Here is a 13755-nt window from a genome sequence, read left to right as displayed (position 1 = left end):
AAACTTGCTCATTTTTTCCAGGTATTCAATAAAAGAAAAAAGATTTTTTAAAAAAGAAGCAAACAAGGAAACAAACTATATAAGTAACGGCAATCAGTTTACCAGTAGGAGCACATATGACTGTATTTTTTCCATTCATAGCAGGCAAAGCAAGCTCTAGTTGGTAATTTCTTGTCTTCAACGGGCTGAATGAGTTAGTATGAGACACTTCTGTAACACGAAAGGAACAAAATTACCAAACAGTTATGGCTCTGTGGAATCACAGCAGTCCAATGGACATGAATTCTGACTCTGGCAAGAGACACATCATTTAAGGAGTCTAGAATCCTTGTCTCTTGTTAACCATTTCAGCTTCTCCACTGACCTGAAGTTCAAACGTTTCCCTCAATAGCAAAGGATTGACTGCAAAGATGAAAAGCAAATCAATGGAGAATTCTTTCTTATTATGGGAGCTTAGTAGGGAAGAACTAAGGTGAGAATGGCCTAATTCAGGTCAAGGCAAATGCCTACAGGGTAAAGGAAATACTAAATACAACAAAACAACAAACTCCTCCAAGATCTTTGAAGAAAAATAGCTAATAATTGGATTCCCAAACACTCTCTTATTGAAGAGCAACCCCATACTCTGTAATTCTTGGTATTTTCTTTAAAAAGAAATTAAAAAAAAAAAAAAAAATCAGAGATTTTATCACACTCCTAAAATATAATCATATAAAATGTTAAGAGACAGTAAAGATTTTGGAAATCACCTTGTGAATCCAACCCATCCATTTTAAAGAAAGGGAGAATTTCTGAAAGGCTAAGTGAGTTGACACTACTTGTCATTAAGCATAATTTCCTTCCCCATACCCTTTTATATATAACTGTGTGTTGTGTGTGTGTGTGTGTGTGTGTGTGTGTGTCTAATATGGGTGAAAGTTTACAGGGCAAATTGGTTTTCCATTCAACTACTGGGAACATGAAAATGTTGGTTCTCCCTATATCGACACATATACTCAAGATGATCCTAATAAAAATCTTACATTTTATCCTGTGACACTGATTGCAATCCCACAATGTATTAGCACTCCTCCCACTTCCTCCTTGTGTTTACCATTTTCATTCATCCTTCTTTCCTATCCCTTTCTGCCCTGTGAGCTTTATTCCTATGCAAATGATGTCCTTTTGATCTCAGAAGGTTGACTGTTCTAAAGAATGCATCCTCCCTAGTGTTATTGTTCACCTTATAGGCCTGCCTATTGTTTGGCTGAGAGGTGAGCCACAGCAGTGAGTTCAGATCTAGGCTTGAAGGATGTTAAAAGGCCATAGTCTAGGGTGTTCTACCAGTCTCTATCAAACAAGTTATCACGGTCTTTTTTATGATTTTGAATTCTGTTCCACATTCTTCTCTCACTCTTCCAGGACCTATGATGATAGTCCCTTTCAGAGCAGTCAGCAATGGTGGCCAGGCACCATACAGTTCTTCTGGTCTCAGGATCATAGAGACTGGGGTTCATGTTGTCCATTAAATTGTTTCCTTGTGTCTCTGAGTTTCTTCACTCTTCTTTGCTTCAGATGGGGAGAGACCAGTAGTTGCACCTTATATGTAACTTTTTATGCTGCCTCCTTATGCAACTTTCTGGTCTCATGTGACAGTCATAAAAATATGCTTCAAGAAAGACAAGGTGGTTGCCCAGCCACCACTACCAAACATCCTGACTAGAGTCACACTAGATGGATTCTGATAGAAAGAGAAAAATGTGGAACAGACCTTCAAATTCTCAAAGAATCCAGACTTACTGGACCAACTGAGACTGGAGGAACCAAAATTATCCCCTAAAACTACCTTTTAACTAAATAGCAGGGTAGCTCAAAAAGTAAAAAAGGTCACCTTTGAACACTGCACTCTTAAAAAATTATCTATATGAGACCAAATGGACAACTGTTACTGTAAAGCACAGATGAGAAGGCTCTGGGGCAGTGAGTTAATGGGAATGGACTAAGTTAACCAGAGTAGAAATCATGAGAAAGTTGACATAATATGAAGAATGTAATCAATGGCACTGAGCATTATGTATAGAAATTGTTGAACAGGAACTTATTTTGTTGTATATACTTTCACCAAAAATACAATAAAATATTTTTGAAGAGAAAGATAAAGTGGGCTTTATATAGTATCTTTGTGACAATTAGAAAAAGGAGCCCCTCCTGGAGCACAGATTGGATCTCGGCACCCACTCAAATCCTCAGCCATGCACAGCTTGTGCAGTGCACAAACTTCGTTACTTGCATGGCAGCCCTGGGACCTGAAAAGAAAACTTAGCAAGCGGCTCACAATAGTAGACGTATTTCTTTACAAAAGCAGGGCTGGTTGTGGATTTCATAGAAGTTGAATAAGCTGAGTTTCTGGGAAGACTATATTTTTAATGTAGACATGTAATATGTAGACAAAATTCTTAGTGATAAAAGGATAGGAAAAAGAAGCAGACAATAGGTATGGAAGGGAAAGAATGGCATTTCTAATTACTGAAAAAAGATCTATTTTGACAAAAATTCTCTTTTCTGGTTTTCCTTAAAAACCTTTTCACAAGGCTGTGACTCTGGCACTGTAAGACATAAAACAGCTGAAGAGCAGCATTACAGAAAAGAACAAACGCCAGGTACCTGCAGGCAGACACGAACTCTGACTAAGGTTCTGGGATTCAGGTTCTTCCTGGTAATATATCTGTACTTCGGAAGTTTCTATTTCATCATTCTCAAGATCTTCACTTTTAACATCTTTTGCACCTTTATGAGATTAAAAAAAAAAAAACTGAGAATTTTAACATAACCTAATATAGGTATATCCTGCACTTTTGGGAAGTTTGCTTTATGCTACATCGTTTTTATGAAAAAGCTCCATTAATACTTGTTTGCTAACCAAAAGAAATCCGAAGAGGACCCTGGTTTTTACAAAAAAAAAAAAAAAGGAGAAAAGTGAAACTATTGTTCAGTGTTTGCTTTGCAGCGAACTGTTAAAGAAGCAGCATGCACCCTGAGAGGCGAGAGTGTAGTTCCCTGGGAACTACATTCACTAGCATAACATCAAGCCACCATAGCTTTGAACTGTTCTGTGAACACTCTATGTTGGTGTTATTTTAAGTTTGTGTTATTTGGTATGATTTATTAGGTTATTTTTCAGGTCTAGGAACACTCACAATATTTTCCTACATAAACTGACAGTAATCACTTCTTTACTTTGTACCATTTCAGCTTAGGAAAGGTTTCACCCTACTTTTGGATCGTGGGGAAAACCTTTAATAGTTTTGAAGGGGTAAGCTCCACACAAAGGTCATAACACTGAAATTTTAAACTTTAATTTAAACTTCCCTGCAACAACCCCCTTCACTTTTTGAAACAATTAAAAGAACAGTTTTGATTTTGAAATCTCAATTTGGATTTTGAACTCCAATACCATTTAGCACTTTATTACTCAAAGTGTGGGGCATGGTTGTTAGAAATGAAGAATCCGGAGCTCCTACTACATCAGGAGCTGCATTTAAACAAGATCCACAGGTACATTAAAGAGAATGTTCAGGAGACGTTCATGTCTTCTATTTCTAACTGCCCTGGACCCGAGAATTTCTGGAATAACTAAGAAGCCAAGAAAAGCAAAGATCAAACACTCAAATGGTTTAACTTCAGCCTTTAAAACAATGCTCTGAGAAGATGTTAGCATCAGGAAACCAAAGGAGTGCTCAGGTGCTTAATCAATGTAGACTGTTCTTTTCTTTTTTCCCGTACTCCTGGTCTGGTCCAGTTGCAGATGGGTGTCAGGTGAAAGAACCAGGCAAGGTCTATTTTGGTTCTACTCCAAAAAAGAAGTGAGCCCTAGGGTTTGAACCTTTAACTCTAGAATTCTCAAGCTACCTCTCTGATAATCTAGACACAGACTGGGAGCTCAGACTCTGCCTTCTCCATGTACTTTTGGCCAGATGGGTTCATTCTGGTTGAGAGTGGTTTGTCTTGGTCCATTTTTAGGGGTTATATACAACCAAACTACTTCTGTAATCAAGTAACCAGCTTCCTACCAGAACTCAACTTTATGCTGGTCTTTGCCTTGGGATGCAGCCACAGGAATTTGAAGGGAAAAGTGCCTCTTAACAGTGAGTGAAAAATACGTAGGCATGAGGGAAACCCTAAGTAGAATCGTGAGGAAGGGAGAGCATGTTTTCAGACCTTCCCACTTCTTACTTCCAAAGTTCTTCCTCAGAAAGTCCTACCTTCCTCTACATGCCACAGTTCACTGAAGTTGCTCTCTTCTTTCTCCAAAGCAAGTTTCAAAGCTTTGGGCCAGTTCTCCTTGTCTGATCTGAGCAGGCATTCAACCATTTTCTCTGCACCTGCCATCATCCCCTTGTTGGAACAAACCTAAGCAAGGCAAATGCAATGTGTTCATTATCATCATCTCAAAAATTTACCTTTTATGAGATTTTACAGAAGAAATATAAGTACTACCTGATTTAAAACTCATTGTATACTAGGGTTCAGTGGGGTTTTATTCATGACCATTTTTGTGCCATCCAACAAAGGATTTTAAGATAGCCTTTCCTTCATGCTTGTCCTCTACACATGACATCACTATGCAAGCCAAGACTCCCCAACTCTTCTGAGCTCTTAGACCTACCATCATCAGCTATATCAGAAAAAGAATTTATCTGTTCACCAACCATTCAGAATATGGGTATATTGGCATAGAGAAATGTTTGGAAGAATGTAACAAAATATTAACTTATGTTTTTTTTCTTCTGGGTAGTGGGGTTTATATGACTTATTAATAATCATCATTAATAAAATCTATTAAAGTTATTATAAGCATTGTTATTATGTGCCAGGTATAAGCAAGCACTTTACAAATATTATCTCATTTAATCCCTAGAAAAATATCACAGTAATAAGGCACTATTATTAGGAGAACTGGCCCATTTACACATGAAGAAAGAGAGGCTAACTCCTTGCCCAAAATCACACCACTAGAAAGTGGCTGAGCCAGAATTCTAATAAAATTAAGTTTCTATAGCCTGAGTGTTTTACTACTGGTCGATAGCCTTTTTATTTTTATCTTTTAATTTTCTGAACTGTCCGATTTTAGGAGCTCTGGTGACATAGTGCCTAAGGCATTTGACTGTTAACCAGAAGGCTGGCAGTTCAAACCCATCAGCCACTCCTCGGAAGGAAGACTGGGCAATCTACTTCTGTGGTGGTACTGCCTCGGAAACCCAAGGAGCGTTCGATTTTATTTCAATTGGCATAAAATATTTTCCACAAAGGTAATAAAGTAATTTTAACTGAAAAAAAAAGGGCAAATCTGGAAGAAAATTGATATAAAAATTACTCAAGTCACATTAAAAGCACTACTTCTGTAGTGATACTGCCTCGGAAACCCAAGGAGGGGTCACTATGAGTCGGGTCCAACTTGACGGCACATAACAACAACAACAACAACAACTATGTAAATTATTCCTTGAATTTGAGAATTTTTGTGAATTTCAGTTATCTTTCTCAGGTCTCAAACAGTTTAGAAATTAGAAGATACATTCCATTTTCAAGTCATATTTACAAATACTAACATTTTTATATTAATTAACTTACTTGTCTAATTTCTTCACATTCTTGATTAATTAAGCAATGGGATATTTCAGGAAGAATATCTGTTGGATTAATTCTGGTTTTAAATTCTGGTTGTAAACGTTTTAAAAGCAATCTGTGCTCCTCCAACTTCTCAATTTTTTGAAAATCCCAATTTTCACAGGCTTCATAAAGTCCAGTATAACCTGAAAAGAAAGAAGAACATTTATGATATCAGCTGAAAAATACTTTGAGATTAATATCATAAGAATTGTGTTTGCATACACAGTGAAAGAACTCTTAAAGAAAAAAAAAATCTATGAATTACCTAAATAAATAATGATTTTTCAAAAAGAAAACTCAATGTGTTCATTTTAGCCACCTAAACTTTTTTTTTTTTTTCAACCTTTACTATGGTTTGGGTTCAAGTTTACAGAGCAAATTGATTTGCCATTCACCACTTTATACACATTTTGTTTCATAACATTGGTTGCAATCCATTCAGTGTAACAATATTCTTCCCACTTCCTTCCTGGGTTCCCAGTTTCCATTTGTTCTTCTTTCTTGTCCCTTCCTGCCTTCTGAGCTTTGTTTACAGATAAAGGCTACCTTTTTGGTCTTGTATGGTTGATTGTACTGAGGAGCAAGTTCCTTCCTGGTGTTAACATTTACTTTATAGACAGACTTCTCTGTTGTTTGGCTGAAAGACTGTTGTTATTATTGGCTGTTGTTGTTGTTATGTGCCGTCAAGTCAGACTCAACTCATAGCGACCCCTCCTTGGGTTTCCAAGGCAGTCTATCACTACGGAAGTAGATTGCCCAACCTTCCTTCTGAGGAGTGGCTGGTGGGTTTGAACCACCAGCCTTCTAGTTAGCAGTCAAGTGCCTTAGGCACTATGCTACTACAGCTCCATAGATGAGTTGTTGTTGTTGTTGTTGTTGTGTGCCATCGAGTCGGCCCTGACTCATAGCGACCCCTCCTTGGGTTTCCGAGGCAGTATCACTACGGAAGTAGGATTGCCCAACCTTCCTTCCGAGGAGTGGCTGGTGGGTTTGAACCGCCAGCCTTCTGGTTAGCAGTCAAGTGCTTTAGCCACTATGCTACCAGAGCTCCCATAGATGAGTTAGGCACCCAATATTTTTATGTCCTCTAAAAAGGTTTATCATCTCTTAGGAGAAAGTAGTATTAAGGACAAATTAGAAGTCTTGTCTTTGGTCTAAGTATAAAGTTCTCTTTCTAGAGTGACCCATAAATTTCACTTACGACCCTTCATTTGCCTTTGTTGTTGGTTTCTGGGTGCCATCAAGCTGATTCTTCACAATACATGAACATTTTCAATATTAAATTCATTTTGAAGCCTTTATCATATATTCTGGATACTAACCCTTTCGTGATTACATATTTTACACATATATTCTCTCACTTTATGACTTGTTTTTTCACCTTCTTTATAGTGTTTTTAAATAAATAGATGTCTTAATTTTAATGTCGTCAAATGAATCAAACTTTCCTTTATGGTTAATGCTTCAATGTCCTGTTTCACAAACCCTGCCCTACCCAAGGTAAATAAGTAATAATAAAAGTAAATAATAAAAATATATTATTCTATATTTTTTCTAAAATTCTTTAAATTTTGCCTTTTATATTAAGTTTTTAATTCTTTTGAAATTTAGTCTTTGTGAATGGAATAACGTAAGGAACACAAAGTAACTTGTATAAAAAATTAGTATTTGTTTGGTTTTAAACATTATCCTATTAATGTTATCCTGTTTATAACGGCCCACTGCAACTTATCAAATAGCTCTTCTTTCCTAGGGTCCCATAAACATGTGGGTCTGTTTAGATGCTCTTTTATTTCATTATATAGGTCAAATTGTTGATTCCAGAATAAACACTACATTGTCTCAGTGGCTGTAGCTGTGCAATAAAACTTGATATCTAGAAGGGGGAGCCCCACCTACTTAATTCTTCTTCTTGAGGGGTGTCTTGACTAGTCTTAGATCATAATTCTTTCATAAATAGTTGAGAATCAGTTTTCAAATTAACTGAAAAGGTCTGTAAGATTTTTATTAGAATCACCTTGAGTATATGTATCAATATAGGGAGAACCAACATTTTCATGTTACCAAGTCATCTTCTCCACGTGCATGCATAGATATCTCCATTTAGTAGGGACTTCTTTAATATCTTCAATAATATAACATTTTCTTTATTCAGATTTTAGACTTTTGTTAGATTCATCCCTAAATGTCTTAAAGTTTTTGCTACTATTACAAATTTCGTTTTGGATTACATATTAGGTTTGCTTCCAATGGATTAACATAAAAATAATTTTTATATGCTGATCTTCTATCCAAGAATCTTGCTAAACTCTTCCATTAATTATAATTATCTTTCTGTACATGCTTTTGGATATTTCAGGTATATACTGATATCATCTGCCTGAAAATAGTCTTTACATAGCCTCAGATTAAGAGACATAAATCATACAGATACCTCAAAAGCAACAGATGAAGACTGGTGAAACTCCTGAGACCGTGGGCCTTAGACACCCTTCAAGCTGGGAACTGAACGTAACTCATAAGGCTTAACTTTCAGCCAAACAATACACAGGCCTATAAAGTGAACAATACCAGAAAGGTATGCACTCCTTAGAACAATCAACCATATGAGATGCACTCCTTAGAACAACCAACAATATGAGATCAAAAGAGCAGTATCTGCCCAGGGATAAAGCTCAGAAGGCAAGAAGGGAGAGGACAGAAGGACAAAGGGAAATGGTAAAAACAGGGAGAAACTGGGAATGCTGTTACATCATGGAGACAGCAATCAACATCACAAAATGAAATGTACAGTATGAATTGTTGAGTGGAAAACCAATTCACTCTGTAAACTTTCACCCAAATGACAATTTAAAAATGAAATAATAGTAAAGCAATTTATAACAATAACAAAAACTATTAAAGTCCAGAAAACCCTATGGAACAGTCTTAACTCTGTCACATGGTGTCATTATGAGACAAAATCGACTCAATGGCACTTAACAATAACATGCTTGGGTAATTATTTTATTAATGTTAGACTCAATATTATCATACTAAGACTATTAGGTATTAAAACTATGTATTGAATAAAAGAATGAATAAATTGTTTATTTGCATATAAGAAAAGGAGAGAAGGAAGGAGGGAATGTGATGATTTGTTAAAGATGGGATTTCAGTAATCTTGAAAAATAGAGACATGAACTCTATAGATATCTCAAAAGTAATAGCTTTTCATTTTCACAGCATTCGGAAAGAGTGAAGGGAGATATTTTGATTTGTAAGAAAAATAAACTAACCTGATTGTTTCAGGGCATCCAAAAAGCCACGGAACCAGCCTTCCTCCTTGAGCCCCAACAGGTAGTCGAGAAAAAGTGAGGCAGCCTCCATAGTGCCCTTATTGTTTTTCTCAGCCTGAATATATTGTATCTCATCTACAAACAAAAGCAGGAGAGACTCATCAAACCACAGAACTACTAATCATTAAAAACAAAACAAAACAAACAAAAAAACACCTGTCAGACCTTCCTAACTAGAGATGGGATTGGAACAAATCATAGCATTGGAAGAGACTCCTGAGGGCAGCAAATTCTCTGCCCCAACAGACTGTCAGTTCTCCACCAATTCATTCTCTCATTGTCTCTTGAAATTTCTCCTAGTTTGGTGCAAAGTGTAGGAAAGTCTTTAAGAAAAGGAGTTTCAAAAAGATGCTTGGAAAAGGTTTCCCACAACAAGGGAGATGTCAAGTAGCATTAGGGTAGACGGAGGAATAAAGGATTTTTTGATGTTTTGTTCAAAATTACTGCTTTCAGAAATAATTAATTCATTACTTCAGAATCTACTGTAAGACTAGATTGTAAGAACAGGATCATACCATGGCATCAGTAACAATTACAGTGAACCCAGAAAGCAGAAGGGGGCAATGGTGGTTCATTGATAAATGCTTGCCTTCCATGCAGGAGGCCTAGGCTCAATTCCCAGTCAATGTACCTCAAGAGCAGCTACCACCATTCTGTCAGTGGAGGCCTGGGTGTTGCTAAGGTGCTGAACAGGTTTCACTGGAGCTGACAGACCAGGAAGGAAGGCCTGGTAATCTACTTCTGTAAGAGTACAGCCAAGAAAACCCTATGGAGTTCAGTTCTACTCAGCAACACATGGGGTTGCCAAGAGTTAGAAGCAAATCAACAGCAACAAGTTTGGTTAGGTTTTATTAGGTAATATGTGCTTAGTAAATTACCTTCAATGCTAATGAAATGTTTGACACAAATGAAGTGCTTTAATTTTTTGAATCAACACATAACTGCACAGAGAATGGGATCCACATCCATCTTTTAGTGTTTCATTCATTCCCATTTCCCTTTAGATTTTTTCTTTGACCCATTGGTTATTTAGGAATGTGTTGCTTAATATCCACATATTTGGGAGTTACCCAAATTTCTTTCTGTTACTGATTTTTCATTTCGCTCCACTATTACGAGAGGAGTCTGTGGGTGGTACAAAGAGTTTACACAATTGGCTGCTAACTGAAAGGTTAGCGGTTCAAATCTACCCAGAGGTGTCTCAGAAGAAAGGCCTGGCAATCTACTTTCAAAAATCAGCCATTGAAAACACTACGAACCACAGTTCTACCCTGCCATGCACAGGGTCAGCAGAGTTGACAATGACTCAATGGCAACTGTTTTGGATGTGTTTTGTTTTGTTTTTGTAAGGTGGTAAGAGAACATACTTTCTATTATCTCTAGCCTTTTAAATTTATTGAGATTTGCTTTATGGCCTAGCATATGGTCTATGTTAGAGGATATTCTGTGTTCACTTCAGAAGAATGTATATTTTGTTGTTGTTGAAGTGTTGTTCTATAGATGTTTGTTAGGTTGAGTCAGTTTATAGTGTCTTTCAAGTCTTTTATTTCCTGGTTGATCTCTTGTCTAGTTTTCGTATTCATTATTTAAAGTGACGTATTGAAGTCTCCAACAATTATTGTTGAACTGTCTATTTTTCCCTTCGTTTCTGTCAGTTTTTCTAACCTAATGCTCTATTATCAGGTGCACATGTGTTTATAATTGTTGTGTCTTCCTGACGGAGTAACTTTTCTATCATTATAAAATGTCCCTCCTTACCTCTATTATCTCTGTTTTAAAGTCTATTTTGCCTGATATTAATATAGCCACTCCAGCTTTCTTATGGTTGCTCTTACTGAGTAAGAGCACATCAAATTAACTTAGGACTCATGACACACGACGGTGGCTATGCTAAGGTCTGAGGCAGGCTAAACTCCATTTTGAATCAAAGGTAATCTCTGCATCAGGAATTCAGCCTGTCATTCTTGTAATTGTCCACTGTACCCTGAGAAAAGTATTTGGTAAACAATTTCAGAAAATAATTTAATTTTATTTGCTTATAGGTTGTGCTTGCTGCTTAGGAAGCCAGGTCCAAAACAATTTTCAGAAGAGATATGCAAAAAGGGCAAGAAGGCCGCATATTCTGACCTCCTAGAACCCCACAAGAGGAAGGCAGAATCACCATCAATAGCCCAAGGCCTACTACTACAAGGCCAGACATGCTGCCTCCCTCCAGCCCTTTCTCTAACCATTCCTCCCAAAGCACCCACCACCTCTCTCCTGGGTTCGATAATTCGCTGCAGTGGCCACACAGAGCTCACAGATTACAGGGTTTATTAGGGAAGCACCAAGCTACAACTCAAGTTCAGAAAAACGCTCAGTCTCTCTCCCAGCCCACTGTTTCCCAGCAAGTCTCTCACAGTCTCTCCCCCAGCAGTGCATGTCCCTCGGTGTCTTACTCAGCAACACGTGTCTCTTGCATCTCTTTCCCAGCAGCACATGTCTCTTTCAGGAGCACGTGTCTCTTTCAGCAGCACATCTTCCTCAACCAGTAGTGAGAGAGAGTTCTGCCTCTAGGAGGCCTCCTTTTGAGCTTGGCAGGGTGGCCAAACCAACCAATCATAACAACAGAATTCTAAGCACCTGAGAATGAGCCTCCCATAACATTGTGTAGTGCCACACCCAACAGAAATAACCCAGGTGGATAACATTTACAATCAGGAGCTCCTCAGTTGCTCATTCCACCACTGAGTTTACAATGACTTATGGGTAGAAAAGCCATACTAAGTAATTTACTACACTGCAAGATGTTTATTCAGAACTTTAGAATTATGTGTGTCCTCACAAAGGAGGGTCTCCTGATTGTTTTGAGACAAGATGTACCCAATTTAATAATTGCTTTGTAAACTTTAAAAAAAGTTTAGAAACTTATGTAATCTCCTACCAATCAGATGTACCATCACATAATTTTGTAACCATTATCTAAATGTCAACCAATCACTGAATTTTTACTGAATTTTTACTGAACTTTCTTATATAAATTCTCTGAACTGTCTCCTCCTTTGATCGTTTAGTTCAGAATTCTCTGAACTTTTGATTCCCAATCTGAAAATTGCCTTGCTCCTCAATAAAAGCTTCTTTTTAATGCATTTTATTGAAATATAATTTATGTACAGTGAAATACACAAAACTAAAGTGACATGGAGCAATGCATTTTTTTGCAGTGTTCCCTCCCCTCCTCTCCCACCCCTAACAATCAACAAAGAAAGTTTCCCTCCATATATAAACCTTTCCTTGACCCTCCACAACAACGAACTATTACTGTATTTGTTCTTCTGTGATTGACTTATGTCACTCAGCATAATGTCCTCCAAGTTCATCCATATTATGCGGTGTTTTGCAGACTCTGCATTATTCTTTAGTGCTGCATAGCATTCCAGTATGTGTATGTACCATAGTTTGGTCATCCACTCTTCCGCTGACTGGCACGTAGGCTGTTTCCATCTTTTTGCTATTGTAAATAGTGCTGTGATGAACATGAGCGTGCATGTATCTGTTCCTATCCTGGCTCTCACCTCTAGGATATATACCTAGTAATGGGATTGCTGGGTCAAATGGTATCTCCAATTCCAACTTTCTAAGGAATCGCCATATTGCTTTCCACAGTGGTTGTGTCACTTCACAGTCACACAAGCAATGTGTGAGAGTCTCAATTTCTCCACATCCCCACCAGCATTTGTTATTTTCTGTCTCATTGAACCTTGCCATCAGTGCTGGAGTGAGACGGTATATCTCATTGTTGTTTTGATTTACATCTCTCTGATAGCCAATGATTGTGAGCATCTTTTCATGTATTAGCTGACCACCTAATATCCTCCTTGGTGAAGTGTCTATTCATGTCTTCTGCCCATTTTTCAATTGGATTGTTTATTTTTTTGGTGTTGAGGCAATGGAGTTTTCCATCAATCCTAGAGATAAGTCCCTTGCCAGATATGTAATTATCAGCAAATATGAATTTGTTGCTGTCATTTTTGTCATGTGCTTTTTCATTGTGTCAATTTCTTTGTTCCATATAATTTTCTATGCTGAGCTTGTTTTGTTTATGAATCATGTTATCACTTCCTTCGTTGCTATTGTTTTAGTATACGCTGAATATTTATGCTGGTCCTCTTTTTTATTTTGATGTGAAGATTTATCATTTTTCTTTGAGATTACCCTGTAAAAAACAGTTTTCTTCCCAAGTTTAGAACAGTCCATTCTGTCTTGTAGTTGTCTTGACTTCCCTATATCATCGAAAAGTTCTGTAACAACACAGACTTTTTCCCCTCTTTTTAGTTCGTAGTAGTCCTCATTTGTCAGTTGGTGTCTCTAGTCTTATAGGCTTATTTACTTTGGATACTTCCATACCTGGGTTGGTTTCTGGGTTATATCATCATGCATGTTAATGGTCAGTTGTTGCTGGCTGTTGTTGCTTCTCTGGCCAAAGGACTCCCTTTAGCATCTCTTGTAAAGTTGGTCTGGTTTGAACAAATTCCCTTAATTTCTGCTTATCTGAAAATGTCCTAATTTCACCATCATATTTTAGGTACATAATTCTTGGTTGGAAGTTTTTCTCTTTCAGTGTTTTATATATACCATCCCATTGTCTTCTCGCCTGCATGGTTTCTGTAGAGAAATTCGAGCTTAGTCTTATTGGTTTCCCCTTGTAGGTAACTTTTTGTTTTCCCATGCTGCTCTCATGATTCTTTGTCTTTGGTTTTGGTGAGTTTGATGATAATATGTCTTGGTG

The 13755-nt window shown here is 37.3% G+C and overlaps 1 protein-coding gene across 1 annotated transcript in view; it reads right to left on the bottom strand.

Annotated features, from left to right (window-relative positions):
* The window catches only part of DDX58 (DExD/H-box helicase 58), a 39969-nt gene that overhangs the window by 23256 nt on the left and 2958 nt on the right, over positions 1-13755 (bottom strand). Inside the window, exons 2-6 of the mRNA XM_042782290.1 lie at positions 8928-9062; positions 5611-5792; positions 4242-4389; positions 2644-2766; positions 103-210 (exon numbers count right to left, since the gene is read on the bottom strand). Of these exons, the coding sequence (XP_042638224.1) occupies positions 103-210; positions 2644-2766; positions 4242-4389; positions 5611-5792; positions 8928-9062 (696 nt within the window). The remainder of the gene's footprint in view (positions 1-102; positions 211-2643; positions 2767-4241; positions 4390-5610; positions 5793-8927; positions 9063-13755) is intronic.

The sequence above is a fragment of the Orycteropus afer genome, unplaced genomic scaffold (assembly GCF_000298275.1).
Source record: "Orycteropus afer afer isolate SDZICR_OR568_19922 unplaced genomic scaffold, OryAfe1.0 scaffold00285, whole genome shotgun sequence".
Classification (NCBI taxonomy): Eukaryota; Metazoa; Chordata; class Mammalia; order Tubulidentata; family Orycteropodidae; genus Orycteropus; species Orycteropus afer.
The sequence above is the reverse complement of the archived record's forward strand: the minus strand, read 5'-3'. Positions and strand labels throughout refer to the sequence as shown.